This window comes from Acromyrmex echinatior, chromosome 2 (genome assembly GCF_024713525.1).
Source record: "Acromyrmex echinatior isolate Ae372 chromosome 2, ASM2471352v2, whole genome shotgun sequence".
Lineage (NCBI taxonomy): Eukaryota > Metazoa > Arthropoda > Insecta > Hymenoptera > Formicidae > Acromyrmex > Acromyrmex echinatior.
Window position 1 is genome coordinate 13,408,217 of NC_141853.1, and position 17,343 is coordinate 13,425,559.

Sequence of the window (17,343 nt, forward strand, 5' to 3'; positions counted from 1 at the left end):
TTTTTAATGCTCATGTGAAATAAATAACATTCTTTCATTAAAAAACGCTACGAATTAATTCCAACACCTAATACATTGGTTTCATTTTCATTGAAAAGATATGTTGCAAAAAGTACTTGAGAAATATTTGGAGAAGAAAGCGGGACGTAATTATGGTCCACCGGGCACAAAAATTTTGATATATTTCATAGACGACATGAATATGCCGGAAGTGGACACTTATGGAACTGTACAACCTCATACTCTGATTAGACAACATATGGATTACAATCACTGGTAATAATTTCGATCTGTAGAGTGAGATATATACAGCATAACAAATTAATTTCTGTTTAGTTCTGTTAGTACTAATTTAAGCGTTTATCTCAGCATGAAATATTATATAATTATGGTCATTAAATATTCCACAAAATCTGAATTATCACAATTTCAATTCCTCATCACTAATGTAAAACATAACATAAAAATAATGACACAAAAATACAAAGTGTGATAAATAATAATGCAGGTATGATAGAACAAAATTATCTTTGAAGGAGATTCATAATACGCAGTATGTATCTTGCATGAATCCTACTGCAGGCAGTTTCGTCATAGATCCACGTTTACAAAGACACTTTGCCGTGTTCGCAGTTAGGTAAATTATAATTTTTTTTTATTCAGTAATATACATATACATAAAATATACAAGCGAGTATTTTTATCATTGTATTAACATCTTTGACGCTTATTCTCAGTTTTCCACAAAAAGAGGCGCTCGTAATGATATACAGTCAGATCCTTAGACAACATGTGACTGATCCACAGCAAAAGTTTAATCCAGCGGTGCAAAAATTCATAGATCCTTTGATAGAGGCTGCATTATATCTTCATGATAAAATCGCCATGACTTTTCTACCGACGGTCATCAAGTTTCATTATCTTTTCAATTTACGCGATTTAACCAATATATTCCAGGTTAGAGTCGCGAAGAATATCGATCAACATTAACGACAACATGATTTTCCGCATAATAATGGCGATAATCCTGCTTCAATGTTACGCGCAGGGGATGCTCTTTGCCCGTGGCGACGTTTTATCACTTCCGAGTCACATAATCAGGCTTTACGCTCATGAAGCGATGCGAGTGTATCGTGACAAATTGGTAAACTACGAAGACCAGAAAGTATTCGATCAGCTCCTGATCGGTGCGCTTCGCAAAAATATACCCGTACGTTTAACAAGAAGAGATTAGTGAAAGTCACAGTCACAAATAGAACAAACTTTGTAATTCTAACTAATTTTATTCTGCAACGGTTTACTTATGATGTGCTTACATATATATATATATCTATGTTGTGTATATTTATATTCATCAGTTATTTCATTGATTAACGATCTCTCAGGACTTGAAGGAAAATGAAATTAGTTTGGAGCAGCCGTTGATATACTGCCATTTCGCAGAAGGACTGGGCGAACTCAAATACGCGCCTGTCAAAAATTGGACGCAGCTTGTAAAATTACTCGACGAAGCTTTGCTCAATTATAATGAACTGGTATTATCTCGATCATATATTATCATCTCGTATAATGTACTTTTACAATGTATATCTTTTTAATTTCTTTTTAAATAATTATATCGCAATTCTGGGTCAAGTAATAATACTATCATTATTTATACGTGTACATGATGAAATACCATATATATTGCTAATTGAAAAAATGATTTCTGATTTCAACCATTTATAACTCCCACATTTATATTATGTTTATATCTCTATAATCAATTATTGATCAAATATAGGTGTCAGCGATGAATCTAGTATTATTCGAAGATGCTATGTATCACGTGTGTCGTATCAACAGAATTTTGGAGGCACCGAGAGGCAATGCGCTTCTAGTGGGTGTAGGTGGTAGCGGCAAACAATCTTTATCGCGTTTGGCTTCTTTCGTTTCCTCGTTAGAGGTAAATAGAGCTATTTTTATCAGGCATTGTGCAAGCATAATGCTTAAATTGTACGAACTTTCCAAATTAACCAAAAAGATACTTGACAGGATAGATATCGCAGACTGGTGTAAGTCGCGATTTTAACTGAGCAAGTATAAATAAAACAATAAATACAAAAAAAAACAGAAAATCAATTATTTCCTGTACAAATTATTAAAACAATTTCTAATGAATCTACATATTAAAAAATCTAAAAAAAGTTTGTTAAATTTACTCATATATTAATTTTAATGTGCACAACAGGTGTTTCAAATACAATTACGTAAAGATTACTCCTTAAACGATCTGAAAGCTGATTTAGCCGTGTTGTATATGAAGGCCGGGGTGAAGGGAATGGGTATTACTTTTTTAATGAGTGATTCTCAAGTTGCGGAAGAAAAATTCTTGGTTGTGGTGAATGATATGTTAGCGACGGGAGAAATCATGGAACTGTTTGCCGATGACGAAGTGGAGAATATCATCAATGCCGTGCGCAATGAGGTAAAGTACACGTATCACTCTTCTAGTACTGTTAGAATAATCTCTAATAAGACGAAAGTGGGATTATTATATCGGATTATTTTAAGTATTAACTTGTGTACCTAAAGTCACACAAAGAAAATTTTACTATTTTGTTTTATCCTATTTTATATATACATTATTTTCCGATTTGAAAATCGGAAAATGCTGAATTTCTGAAATATTTTATTTGAGAGATGGATCATGATTATTCATTCGGTGACTCATCATGCAGGTTAAGCAAACCGGATTAATTGACAGTAAAGAGAATTGTTGGAAATTTTTTATCGATCGCGTGCGAAGACAATTGAAGTGTGTTCTGTGCTTTTCACCGGTAGGAGCAATGCTTCGGAAAAGGGCCAGGAAATTTCCTGCAATCGTAAATTGCGCTGCGATCGACTGGTTTCAAGACTGGCCGCAGAAAGCGTTGGAATCCGTGTCGACAACGTTTTTAGAGGTTTTTCATAAACTCTTTCTCATTCAATAATTACAAAATTGTTAAAATTTTGAAAGCAGTGTTGAACAAGTTCAGAATAATTGCATAATTCATTCATTTCACTTACACTGTTTCCAATAATGTGCTAAAGTGAAATATTATTTTACACTACTTTTCTGTAGACAGCTTTAATCCGCAATGTTCTAACTTTATGTTAGGAATTAGAAGAATTACCGGTCGAATACCGAAATTCCGTGTCGCTGTTCATGTCTTTCGTTCATACGAGCGTTAACGACGTGTCCGCGATATATTTGCAAAATGAAAGAAGATACAATTACACGACACCCAAGTCATTCCTTGAGCAGATTTCTTTATATTCCAAGTTGTTAACAGAAAAATCATATGATCTGAAAGCAATGATCTCGCGTCTCAACGATGGATTGGTGAAACTCGAATCCTGCGCGGTTCAGGTAACTTCTGGTTTATCTCTTGCTAGATTTAACGTATTTATTATTATATAGGAACATATTATATAGGAATAATCGAATATATGCAGTATAACAGAAAATTAACAAACATGCTTGCCGTGTTGTACTGCAAAGATTTCGTGTATGTTCCATCCACTAAACTACTTTTTACGAGGTAGGCTGACGAATTAAAAATCGTTCTGACGGTTCAAGAGATCGAGTTGAAGAAAAAGAATGAGATAGCTGATAAAATATTGCTCGAAGTTCGTGCGGAAAATGTAAAAGCGGAGGCAGAAAAAGCTATCGGTAAGATATTGAAGAACAAAAACAACAATGCTAAAATAATACAATGAAATTTCAGTAACCGAGGAAGAGGCAAAAGTGGCGGAGATCAAGGAGACAGTGTCGGAACATCAAAAACGTTGCGATGAAGACTTGGCTCGTGCGGAGCCAGCGGTGAGGCAGGCCGAAGCTGCGCTCGATACTTTAAACAAGGTTAACGAATTTGCGATTTACGTATGCAATTATAGATAAATAAATATTAACAGACCAAATTACATAACACAAATTTCCAGGTAAAAGCAATAACCTAAAATAAATTTTCAAGCTATAATGGCAAATCAGAAAAGCGTCCTTGCAGATATTTCTTTTTTACTCTAAAATATAAAATTTTAGTTGAGTGGAACAAATAGTTTCTATATCGTTGCAGAACAACTTGACCGAAATGAAATCTTTCGGATCTCCGCCGGATGCCGTGCTTATGGTCGCCCAGGCCGTACTCGTTTTATTTGCGCCAAAAGGAAGGATTCCGAAAGATAGAACTTGGAGAGCTTGCAGAGTGATAATGGGATCTATTGATGGATTTCTGTCAGAGTTACGTAATTATGATAAAGAGAATATACATCCGGAAGTTGTAAAGGCAATTCAGCCGTACATCACTGATAAAGGTAATCTATATATCGTATCAAATCCGATGTTTCGTCAAGTAAAACATTATAAATACATATATATCTTTTGTATATAAGAAAACTATTATAATACATTTGGGAATAAAAAATATGTTAAAATAACTACGTATATCATTAGATTTTGATCCGGATTTTGTATATTCAAAATCGCAAGCGGCAGCGGGACTTTGTAGCTGGGTAAAAAATATTATGGTGTTTCATTATATCAACGAGGAAGTAAAACCTTTGAGAATGGCGCTTGCTCAGGCAAACACTGAATTGAGAGTTGCTATGGAACACTTGAATTCTTTGAGGGACCGTTTAGCGGTAAGCTTGCTTCAGTAATACAGTAGTCTTTATTTCATTCGTTTCTTATATCAGTGAACGGATGTAAGTTTTCTTATTTGCGCGCACAGGAGCTTCAGAAAATGTTGGATGCTTTGAGCGAAAAAATGAGTGTGGCTTTAGCTGAGAAACAAAAATGTCAAGATGAAGCAGATGCGACTGCGTTCGTCATAGACCTAGCAAATCGATTGATAAACGGTCTAGCGTCTGAGAATGTTCGTTGGGCTGAAACTATACAACTGTACGTAGATTTGCCTTTATATATAATATTTTAAATATTTTTTTTGTTATAGAAATAATTAGAAAAGAAAATTATTTGAATAAAAAAAAAACGATAATCAGTAGACGTCAAATGTATTTCATTTGATTGCCTCAATGTTTATTCAAACTTAACTGTTGTTTATTCAATTAGTTTCATTTTAATGTAATAACTTCGAGATAACGACTTCGTCACACGTTAAGTAAGTAAACGCATTTATGATAAAACAGACTAAAGGAATCCGGAATTACTCTACCGGGCAATGTATTGCTTATCACGGCATTCATGTCTTATATGGGATGTTTTACAAAAAAATATAGAATAGATCTTATGAATGTATATTGGTTACCGTTTCTCGACAATCTGGACGTACCAATACCGTATACGCCAGGTCTGGATCCATTGTCATCAATAACTGACGATGCAACAATTGCCCAATGGAATAACGAAGGTAAAAATTCTCTATCATAGCATAATATCAATTATACTAATAGATACAGAACATTTTAAAGTACGAAAATCAAACAAATCGATAATTTTCCGTAAACAAATAAAAAAAAAAAAGCAAATGAAAAACCGAGTAAATTTCTTCGGCTAATTTTTAACTAAAAATTTTACACAGGTTTGCCTACAGACAAAATGTCTTCGGAAAATGCCACGATACTTACAAATTCGTCTAGGTGGCCACTAATAATTGATCCGCAATTACAAGGAATCAAATGGATAAAAAACAAATACGGAGAGGAGTTGATAGTGCTACGTTTAACTCAAAAGAATTATCTTGACAAAATTGAATACGCTATCGCCAATGGAAGGATAGTACTTTTGGAAAATATCACGGAAACTGTCGATGCCGTTTTAGATCCAATCATAGGTCGGGTTTTAATAAAGAAGGGAAGGTACATTCTTCTTTCCTCATTAATAAACAAACTACTTGACCAAACTACTTGATCTTGTAAAATTGAACGCTAACAAAGGGTTATCAAGGTGGGAGACAAAGAGGTGGATTATGACCCACACTTTCGTCTGATCTTACAAACAAAACTGGCGAATCCTCACTATAAGCCAGAGATGCAAGCTCAGACTACACTCATCAATTTTACGGTTACGAAAGACGGTTTGGAAGAACAGCTATTAGGTGCCGTCGTGAAAGCGGAGCGTCCGGATTTGGAGTCGCGCAAAGCCAAGCTTACGACTCAGCAGAACACGTTCAAGATCACATTAAAAATGTTGGAAGATGATCTGTTGCATAGGTACGTAGACAAAGAAAAAAAGAAACGAGCTTGTTAGAGATAACGTAATGTTTTTTTTCTCTACTATTCCGATTGACTTTACAAAGAGATATCTTACAAAGAGATAATAACCGAATTCTCAATTCAATATACAATCATTCTGCACTGTTTAATTATTTATTTAAATTGTCTTATTCGCGATTCGAATGTTTGATCAGAATGTTTGCTCGCTTTGTTTAGTCTAGCACGAAGCAGAAATGTGAAAAAAAAGAACAATCTTTTGATAAGCATTTACATAAATTACTTTTTTCATTAAGATTGGCGACGGCAGGTCCCGATATTTTGAGTGATGTCGCTCTTGTGGAAAATCTCGAAACTACGAAGAAGACTGCCAATGAGATCGAGGCGAAGTCAATCGAGGCGAAGATAACTGCCGTAAAGATAGACGAGGCGCGAGAATCCTACCGACCGGTGGCATCCAGAGCCAGCCTCCTCTACTTCATCCTTAACGATCTCAACAAGATCAACATGCTGTATCAGTTTTCTCTCAAGGCATTCAACACGGTCTTTCAAAACGCTATTAAATTTGCGGAGGAGGCAGATGTCTTTACTAAACGCGTCGCCAATTTAATCGACAGCGTTACGTATTTGATTTTTACATACACCAGCAGAGGATTGTTCGAGAGCGACAAGCTCATATTTTTGTGCCAACTAACTCTACAGGTACTAAACTATCTCATAAATACGAATAAAAATACTTGGTCGATTTCTCTTTGAAAAAAACATACAAAATGGATCTGACATTTGCTGCATTTTCTTTTTCACATCATACAGTATCTTGTATTTTCGAAAATTTTCTTTTTCAAATAATCTCTATAAATCCGAAAAATCTTTTAAGCTGTCTTCAAGCATTACATATGATACTTTAATCATAATTTGAAATAATTTTTCTACATTTCTACTTTTTGTAAATTTTTATTAAATGATCGTAAAATATATTTTAAGAAGTTGTTATTTATAGAAGTGAATCAGTATTTTTCATACGTCATATATATTATTTACATACGTAATATAAATGTATTGAACAAATACTGTGATTTAGATTCTACTGCAATTGAAAGAGATAGATCCATCCGAAGTGGATTTCCTGTTGCGATTCCCTTATTTTCCTGATCTCACGAGTCCGGTGGATTTTCTGAGTAACGTTGGCTGGGGTGGCGTCAAATGTCTGAGCGGAATGGAAAATTTTCACAATTTAGACCGCGATATAGATGGGGCTGCAAAGAGATGGAGAAAATTCGTCGAATCGGAAACACCTGAGAGAGAAAAATTCCCCCAGGAGTGGAAAAATAAAACACCCTTCCAAAGACTTTGTATAATGAGATGCGTGAGAGTTGATCGAATGGTTTACGCTATACGGTAATTTGCTAGAATAAGATTTTGAAATAAATCCATTCCATCTTTAAATAGAAGATTGGTATTATATTAATAAAAACATAAAATACATTCAATTTTGTTCCGATTTACTTTCCTTTAACTTTCCTTCGATTACTTTCTTTTAACTCTTTAATCATTAAGCCTTTAACGAATATAGGTACTTCGTGGAAGAGAAACTGGGAGAAAAATTCTTGCAGTTTCGAATGCAACCTTTTGAAAAATCGTACGAAGAAACGAGTGCGAATACGCCAGTATTTTTTATTTTATCTCCAGGAGTCGATCCTCTAAAAGTATGCCGTTTATGCTTCTAAATGTAGAGATTTGACATTAATTGTATATTTAATATATACTTATTTTGATAAAATGGCTTTAGTATCGCCTAATGCGATTTTACTTGAACATTCTTCAAAATATTCCCTGACGTAATTTTGATAACAAATTAAAAACGGAATTATGTTTATACGTAGGATGTTGAGAAACTCGGTAAACAACTTGGCTTTACATTCGACGCACAAAATTTCCACAATGTATCATTAGGACAAGGTCAGGAACCTATCGCGGAGGAGATGATAGAAATCTCAGCGCGCAACGGTCATTGGGTTATACTTCAAAACATTCATCTAGTGAAGAAATGGTTACCAAATTTGGAAAAGAAGATAGAACAACTCTCGGAAGAATCACACGAAGATTATCGGCTTTATATTAGTGCAGAACCAAGCCCAGATCCTCACGCATCGATAATACCACAAGTAAAAATAAAAGTCCACACAAATACACAAGATGAGAGTTGTCTCAAAAGAGACTAATTTTTTTTTTGTTCATATTTTATTAAAAATAATAATAAAAATGTTAAATACAACGCATTGCTACATAAATTCTAATTTATCTAAATCGTACTTTTCCGAGCGCTTATCTAAGGCGACTAATCAAATTTTCCTAATATCATTTTGTCTATTATTTTGATACATTGCAAACAAAAAAAGGGTATACTAGAATCGGCCATAAAAATTACCAACGAACCACCAACGGGTATGCGCGCCAACGTTCACAAAGCCTTGGACAACTTTACCCAGGATATATTGGAATCTTGCGGCAAGGAGACTGAGTTCAAAGCTATTCTTTTCACCTTGTGTTATTATCACGCTGCCGTGGCAGAGCGTAGAAAATTTGGGGCACAAGGATGGAATAAGGTCAGTATTTTTAATTTTACAAATTTGTGTGACTTGGCATTTTTAAGTTTGTTTTAGATCACCTATAATTTGCGGCAAAATTCTTTGTTTTTATTATCGCGTGTATTATACGGAAAGCTTTAAAAGTTTCAATTATAATATAAAATTTTGATTTATGTTATATCGTTTTAATAATACGTACAATACTTAAACATTATACAAAAACTATAAAGCCTTAGATGGAAAATGTTAGGTATATGAAAACAGAACACGTATCAAGTTACAAGTAGAGAGAGAGAGAGAGAGAGAGACATTGCATCTCTTGACGAATATATTTACTCTTTCCAGTTTTATTACTAACATCTCGTTAATATGTCCCTAATACATAGTTGTACCCCTTCAATGTTGGTGACTTGACCATCAGTGTATCAGTATTGTTGAATTATCTCGAGAGCAATACTAAGGTACCTTGGGAAAATTTACGCTATTTATTTGGCGAAATCATGTACGGCGGTCATATAACCGATGATTGGGACAGAAGATTATGCCGAACATATCTCTTAGAGTACCTGCAACCAGAGTTGATTGAGGGTGAATTATATTTGGCTCCAGGTTTTCTGGTGCCACCCAGTTCCGATTATATGGGCTATCATCAATATATAGAAGATTATTTGCCGCCGGAGAGTCCTATCCTATACGGACTTCATCCAAACGCGGAGATTGGTAAAATTTCTTAATTATTTTTTAATCGTTAATTTATTTTCCTTGATTTACATTTACGTTAACACACAACGAAACTTGTTTGTACAGGATTTCTCACAAATACGGCAGAAGAGTTGTTTAAAACAATCTGGGGGATGCAACCACGGGACAGTATCGATACTGGAGTCGGAATATTATCGAAAGAGGATAAGGTGAAAGTTATAATAGAGGATGTACTGGACAAGCTTCCCGAAGAGTTTAATATACAAGAGTTGATGAACAGGGTGAATTGTTAAACTATTACTAAATATATTCAGATATTGTCGTTATAAGCATAATCTATATATTAAATTGATTGACTAAATTTTAAGGCTAAAAAGCAATAGTTATAAAACCGTTAACATTAATTACATATTCACACATTATAAAAAAATTATAACTATCATTCTATGGAATGTATCGCGGTGTCATAATTAACGATATCGCAATCATTTCTTACGTATGTTCTCTTTGCAATATGTTATGTTTTATGTTTTACATCCTTGACTTGATTCATTGCTATTTTAGATGGGCGAATTTTGATTTCGTCTTCTTTATCTTTATAACACATTAACACGTTAACGTCAAACCTTACTTTTTATGGTAATAAATAACACAACACGTTAACATCAAACTTTACTTTTTACGGTAATAAATAAGACAAACTTGATTCTCCCTAGACGGAAGATCGTACTCCTTTCGTTATAGTCGCTCTCCAAGAATGCGAACATATGAACATACTGTGTAAGGAAATAAAAAAATCTCTGGAAGAACTAGATCTCGGCTTAAAGGTGAGCGCCATGTTGAAATTATCGAATAGTTATGCGGTACAACAACAGCAATCCGTTTCAGGGCGAGCTCACGATTAGCGCAAATATGGAAGATTTGCAAAATTACTTGTTCATGGATTCTGTACCACCATCCTGGGCCCATCACGCCTATCCCTCCACTCTCGGATTATCGAGTTGGTTTGCGGACATGCTCAATCGAGTAACCGAGTTATCGAATTGGACGGTAGATTTTAATGTGAGTAAAGGGGAAACCACAATTTGCGATATGTGGCAAGATATTACAAAGAGAAATTATATTAGATCAGCGTATATTTTGTTCAAGCGTGGGAAAGAGAATTTAAATTTTGTCACGGTTCAAGTATCGAAGAAAGTGACTTGGCAAACGTTTGTCATTTACTTTGCGTTAAAATTTGACTTCCTTTCGTCTCCGACTGTGGTCAATCTAATTTCTCGCGGTGCGCATCTTTCGACAGTTGCCATCGTCGATCTGGCTGGGTGGTTTTTTCAATCCGCAGTCCTTACTTACCGCCATCATGCAGCAAACTGCTCGTAAAAACGAATGGCCCCTGGACAAAATGTGCCTGCATTGCGACGTAACCAGAAAGCAGAAGGAAGAATTCACGTGAGACTTAGTATTTCCTAACGTAAAATTGACCCTTTCAGGACGGGCACTTTTCATTCAGTTGAATGAAATACTTTTGAATGATATTTTTTGACAATTTTTCTACCTTTATCATTACATGTGTAAGTCACGCCTTCGCGTGATAAGTCAAAACATAATAGGTTGCCGCGATGTTAGATATTAAATTTTCTTGGGAAAATTCGAAATACGTCCTCAAAGGGTTAACAGCGACACGTACAGATGAAGATGCACGATAACACATTTCACCAATCAGGACGCCACCGCGCGAGGGTGCCTATATCAACAGTTTGTACATGGAGGGTGCGCGATGGGAGACTGCGAGCAATTGCATCGCAGATTCGCGATTGAAGGAGCTATTCTCTTCGATGCCGGTCATGTTCATAAAGGCAATCACGCAGGACAAGCAAGACACGAAGAATATATACGAATGCCCGGTCTACAGAACCAGATTGCGCGGTCCAACATACATCTGGACGTTCAATTTGAAGACCCGCGACAAGCCGTCCAAGTGGACTTTGGCCGGCGTCGCGATTCTCCTGCAGATTTAATAATCGAGCTCTCCTCACGATGATCCAACGGCGCGATGCCGACGCGACGCGACGCGACGCGACGCGACGCGACGGCACGTTCACACGCGATTTCGCGCTCGTAACAGTTGACTTTTTATGCCTCTCTCGACGAGTTGTAATAATAACGCACGACCACGGTTTCTCGGTTGTTAATAGCCTTCGTAATTACGTCAAACCCTCTCCCGTTTGCCGCGCGCTGGCAAGTCGGAGTGACGATAATTATAACATGCGTATTCGGTTAAATTGGCACATACTATATACGCACCGTTGTAACGCGTTCTCTTTGTAATCGGGCTGTCAAAGAAAAGCTGCCAAAGTAAAGGTCTCGTTCCAAGTGGGAAGGATTCGTGCGTGGACTCGGACGCGACACGACGGACACGAAGAAACTTCGGAAAGAACTTGACGGAAGGAACTTGACGACGCGCGACTCGCAGGTGCGCTTGTTACTCTCGAAAGAAGTACAAGCGGTCGTCGTCGCCAATTGAGAGGATCGACAAAATGTGACAACGTGGCGAGTGCATATTGACGACAATAGGAAGAACAACGTTCGTCGGTTCTGCTCGCACATCCGGTGCTTTCTTTACGCGCGCACCAACACGTACGTTGTACGATCTCGTGGTGGCACGTATTACATCAGCCGCGGTCGGTTTGACAAGTCCACGGTACGCGACGACAATATGATTGGAGGTTTCGAGGAAGTGGTCACCCTTTATCGACTGCGACATAATTATCCGTTTCGCGATGACGCATCTGGTTTCGCGTGTCGCTTGGTCTTCGCGACGTTACAGGGTGCGCGGAATTTTGGACACGCGAGCAAAAAACGCCTTGCGAAACAACCCGCGCGAGCCTGGCTAAATGCAATAACAATAACAAAACAACCGGTAAAGTATAGGACGGCCTGTCGCGCAATATTGTTACCGTATTTTAACATTGTTACTATCGCGATCGTGTATATACTCTTTCAAGCGATCCGCTCAGCTGTATCCGCCTAATATAACGTATATCCATCATTTATTTCAACTATTAATTCTTATCGATAATTCCAAGCAAAATTTATATACGTAACTTTTATATTAACTTTTTAGATTCCCACCATTCAATTCAGAGCTCAAAGTATAGACCTAATCTCTGATTTTAGCTTTCCTTAGTATAAAGTTTATATATAGTTTGTTAATTTGTAAAATATAAAATTAAATAAAATATTATCGTCAAGTATTATATAAAGTGTTTACTAAATTTTAAAATGTGTCAATAATTTTAAGTATTTTTTTTTTTATTATTAAATACTGTCAGATTTAAATTAGGAGTATTGTAGCACACAAGTTGAAAAAATGCTTTACTGATATATATGTATATATATATATTTCTTCCTCTAAAATACATGTCTTATAAGTATTGTTAGCATTCGACAAAATTATGATTAACATTCTAGAGTTAAAAACTTTCTTTTCTGACGTTTCGCTAAATATTATCGCAAACGAGTCGCCAAAATGACATGAATTGTATCAAAGTGAGAGTTTCCTTTTTCTCGTAGAAGCCGAAAGAACTTTCACGAGGCACACATAGTTTCGCGGATAAGCTTTGACATTGAACGCCGAGTCAAGTCGGCGCTACCTGTCTCGGATTAAGAAAGACTCGGGAAATATTTTTTGGTCATTAAACTAATTAGATTACCGGTATTGCGGCGGTCGGCTATAAATTAACGTTCCAGGACCTTTACGGTTGTTCCGTCCGAACTCTTCAGTCGAAAACGCCTTCGGGGCAAACGCGCGTTTCTGATATTTATAGGGGACCTACCGGACGAAGGCAAAATGATCACAAGGCTTCGAAAAAACCGCATTTGACTCGCGCCGAACCAATCAAATATCGTGCACGCGATTTTGCTACTCGGATACACTCGGATACACTGCATCATTTCTTGAAAACGTTAAATCTACTTTAAACAATCTACGATTTGTAAATAAACTTGGAAGCACAGAATTTTATTTATAGCACATACATGCCAAAAAATTTACATATTTTTTTAAATAAGTAAATTGTAAAACCATGAAACAGAAACAAATTCTATTTTTACGAACAGGAATTCTGCGCTTAATACGTATACAATATATTAATAAAGTTAGTAATTATGTCGATATAATCTATGTTTCGAAATTTTATTTATAAAATAAGTGTATATATATTTCGCAATAATAATCGCAATAATAACCTCAGTCTCGAAAAAGAAACATACGCTTTTCAGCAAAATATGAAAAGCATTCATATTACTATGTGTTGACTATCGACAACTGATGGTAATCGCAAATTGATACTATCGCAGTTACTGCAATACCGTAATTAAATAATTATTACTCGTAATATGCTTTTATTAAATTGCTATGTATAGATACATATAATTTAAACTCATCATTCAGTATAAAAATCTTGTCTTGTTTACAGTTATTTATAACGATTTGACATGTATAATAGCGGACAAAATGTTGTAGATACGTGAATTTTATTGCAAATTATAGATCATCTAAAACGGGATTTACAATAACATGCAATGAGACGGATTCATAAATACACGACTTGTAATTAAGGAGTCAAGAAGACCGATCAAGTTGTGAAATAGAAACTTTCCGATGAAGTAAAAACCATTCTACCCATCAAAATTAAAGTCACATCACAGAAAGTTTTACATAATGAGACAAACTTGCGTACTTTGTGACATGAAGCGATATCAACATGTCAGAAAAGCGTTATTCAGTAAAAAAAAGTATCTTTACGCAACAATAATTGCCTTTTTCCACAGAAATTTCGGTGCTGAGATTATAAGAAATTTTATATATATATATATATATATATATATATAAAACTGTAAAAATAATTAAATATGTCGTTTTTGTTTTATAATATTACAAGAAATCAGGATTGAAAAATAATTTAATAAATATCAATTGCTTTCAATGTAATTTATCTGTAAACTCATCTGTGTGAAAAAAGCAATAATTTTGCATGAAAGAGACTTAATTTTTCTACTGCAGACATAGATATCATCAAAATTCAAATTCTGAACGGAATTACCGTACAAGTGAAAACAACGTGACTTACGTTCTATCGCGCCGACCAAATCCGACTGGCCGTCGGAACGTTTCTCGTGCATATTGGAACGTCACAGCCGATGATTATTGGCACTGGAAACATAATTGATTGTATTATTATTGCATCATGTTGCCTTTAACAAACATAATAAACAATTAAGTCATGCTTTATTCCTGATATTCTCTGGAGACATTCATTTCATACCATTTAAAAGAACACACGTTGATTATATCGTTGGAGAAAACACGCTTCTTTCATTTTAGATAACAATTTGCAGATATTCGTAATGATTCTCATTTTTCACATAAATCTCTTTCTACAATAAATCACGCTGAAATTAAATATCACGCAAAGGGTTGAAAGATAAATGTGTGAATGCAAGTGTATGTCAATGCGAAAAGAAAGAAATGAATTATAGAAATAAATTCATGGTTTTCTGAAATGAGAAACACGTATGAATTATTTGCAAGGAACGTCATAATTTTTGTTTCACTCCTTTTTTTTTGTAAGTTACAGAGAAAGGGTATATCTTGTATGAGAATGTCTCTTAAGCAATGTCCCCTATAACGAACATTATTTTAAGAACAGCTACTGCTATAAAAATCTCTAGGTATATGAACATCCATTCTTATAAAAAGGTTGTATAAAGGCTGATAACAATTGTGCGAAATAATTTTTGATTCACCAAAAATTTATCTGTCATAATCTTATTCATAATTTACTTAATTCAATCGTTATGTTTAAACTACATTGAATCATAAAATATACATGTAGATATCTGATCCATTTTCGCGATCGTCGATACATTATTATTAACACAAAAAATACACAGTTGAAAATCGATAGTTTAAAATTAGTAATTTAACAGATATATATAATTTAAAAGCAAATTCTAATCGACCACAGTTTGAAGTATAGTTTAAAATAAACTCAATAATCGTTGAAAAAAAAAACAGGGTAAACAGATAAAAATTTGTAACAATCAAAAACTGCATACGTAAGAGATATGTTTTTATTTTTGTTTTGATGCAAATTCTCGTCTAAATAACTCAAGCACTAGGAATACATCCTAGGCTTGTGTAAGTTTTTTGAATGATTAAAAAACCGTAATGCTCTTTCAACAAATAGAGTTAAGAATCTGGAGGATGTAACGCAATTGTATTAATCTAGTAAATAAATTTTAAACTGTTACTCGGAATTTATGCATCACAGATAGGTACGTACAACAAAAAGACGTGCAAGAAAGTTTCGCGCACGCGTTTCTGTCGCATGTATATGTATGTCCATCGCTAATTATTTTACTTGTGCCTGTCATTTAATTTTATTGCAGTTTGCTCATTATATTAAGTAGTTGTAATTAACGTGCTTAACCAGAATCAAATAAAGATCGAGCGATATGTAAAACAAAGAAGCGTGCATAGTCCATGAATATTAATATATAATTAATTACACTTTCAATCAAGAATGGAAAGTAACGCGCTATTCTAATTATGAACGCCGTTATTACAGCGATATTACATGTGTCAAAAAATTTCTCAAGGCACGACGAATCGTTTTTTTTTTTCCTTTAAGAAGCGTTATTACTTTGCCAGTAGACAGCCAATTAACGCACGTGCACGACGAATCGAACGTACGACGTACGATGGACGTAATGTCGGCTTGAAAGAGCAATTAGAACGACGCGAATGTTGTTTTAAATCCCTTAACTAAACTGTTTCATTGTCTTTTAATTACAAAAAAAGTCACGAAGGAGGATTCGTCATCCGAAATGTAGTCTGATGTAGTCACAGGGGTGATGCGACGTACTTAAACTTTAAAACTCAATACAAAATTATAGCGCATTTATGATATCCACTAAAATGCATTGCAACACTGAAAAAAAATATAGTCAATTTTAATAAATATTTAATTGAATACTGCCTTACTAAATATTTATTAAATATAAAGATATATTTATTTGATACAAGAAATGTTAATTTAATCTAACAATCTTTTTTTTTCTCCGGACCAAATATTTACTTACTGTAAGTAAATGTTCAGTTGGCAGTACTGAACTAAATATTTATTAAAATTAACTATATATTTTTTTCTCAGTAAAAGAGTAATTGTGATCGAAATATTCAAAGTGGTTTTCAAAAGCTTGTTCAATATGTTCGATTTATCCGTGCCGAGTCGAGAACTCATCTTCTCGATGAGTATATAGGTTAAATACGCTTCAGATGCAAATGCGCGCGCGACATCATCGTTAACGTTTTCACTTTTGTCGTGACTTATTGGAGAGCGTGGAGAAGAGCGAACGAATACGTTTCTCGAGTAAGTACCGTATAGTAAGTACCCTCTCGTCGTGTCACTCGACTCTATTTGGATACGCGCCTTGAAATATTTATCAACAAGGTCTCGCACAACCAGCGCAACCGCTGCTCGCTGCCGCGACACTAACGCTTTTCCCACCATCATCACTCCCCGCACCTCCGCAGCTAACTTCGCAGTGCTTCACAGCAAACGAGAATGGATTGAAATGGATTGAAATTTTTTTCTGTCCGAATGCGTATTTTAAATAGCGAATACTTTTTTTTGGATTTAATTGAATTCGATTGGATGCAATTGGATTAAAAAACTGCATTTCTTATTCAAAATTTTGAATTGAACAGTATTGTGTTGTGTTTGTGTGCACAGAAAAAGCTAATATTATTTTTAGATTGAAAGGCATAGAGATACGCTTCATGCAATTCCCATAA

At 35.1% G+C, this 17,343-nt stretch overlaps 1 protein-coding gene and 1 long non-coding RNA gene across 2 annotated transcripts in view; one reads left to right on the plus strand and one right to left on the minus strand.

Moving 5' to 3' along the window:
• Window positions 1-12,704, plus strand: part of LOC105151899 (dynein beta chain, ciliary) — a 28,049-nt gene extending 15,345 nt beyond the window's left edge. The window contains exons 36-63 of the mRNA XM_087403536.1: window positions 99-276; window positions 509-637; window positions 738-957; window positions 1,049-1,210; window positions 1,386-1,535; window positions 1,784-1,945; window positions 2,231-2,467; window positions 2,721-2,942; window positions 3,140-3,391; window positions 3,568-3,694; window positions 3,750-3,883; window positions 4,098-4,335; window positions 4,475-4,662; window positions 4,752-4,921; window positions 5,170-5,390; window positions 5,562-5,838; window positions 5,917-6,192; window positions 6,489-6,894; window positions 7,274-7,590; window positions 7,766-7,898; window positions 8,076-8,357; window positions 8,592-8,798; window positions 9,167-9,500; window positions 9,588-9,763; window positions 10,199-10,309; window positions 10,371-10,544; window positions 10,783-10,931; window positions 11,206-12,704. Coding sequence (XP_087259662.1) covers window positions 99-276; window positions 509-637; window positions 738-957; window positions 1,049-1,210; window positions 1,386-1,535; window positions 1,784-1,945; window positions 2,231-2,467; window positions 2,721-2,942; window positions 3,140-3,391; window positions 3,568-3,694; window positions 3,750-3,883; window positions 4,098-4,335; window positions 4,475-4,662; window positions 4,752-4,921; window positions 5,170-5,390; window positions 5,562-5,838; window positions 5,917-6,192; window positions 6,489-6,894; window positions 7,274-7,590; window positions 7,766-7,898; window positions 8,076-8,357; window positions 8,592-8,798; window positions 9,167-9,500; window positions 9,588-9,763; window positions 10,199-10,309; window positions 10,371-10,544; window positions 10,783-10,931; window positions 11,206-11,500 — 5,927 coding nt within the window. The 3' untranslated portion in view covers window positions 11,501-12,704. The remainder of the gene's footprint in view (window positions 1-98; window positions 277-508; window positions 638-737; window positions 958-1,048; window positions 1,211-1,385; window positions 1,536-1,783; window positions 1,946-2,230; window positions 2,468-2,720; window positions 2,943-3,139; window positions 3,392-3,567; window positions 3,695-3,749; window positions 3,884-4,097; window positions 4,336-4,474; window positions 4,663-4,751; window positions 4,922-5,169; window positions 5,391-5,561; window positions 5,839-5,916; window positions 6,193-6,488; window positions 6,895-7,273; window positions 7,591-7,765; window positions 7,899-8,075; window positions 8,358-8,591; window positions 8,799-9,166; window positions 9,501-9,587; window positions 9,764-10,198; window positions 10,310-10,370; window positions 10,545-10,782; window positions 10,932-11,205) is intronic.
• LOC147910515 (uncharacterized) overlaps window positions 1-17,343 on the minus strand; it is a 46,117-nt gene that overhangs the window by 20,689 nt on the left and 8,085 nt on the right. Inside the window, exon 2 of the long non-coding RNA XR_015544195.1 lies at window positions 14,615-14,697. This is a non-coding gene — a long non-coding RNA (uncharacterized LOC147910515). The remainder of the gene's footprint in view (window positions 1-14,614; window positions 14,698-17,343) is intronic.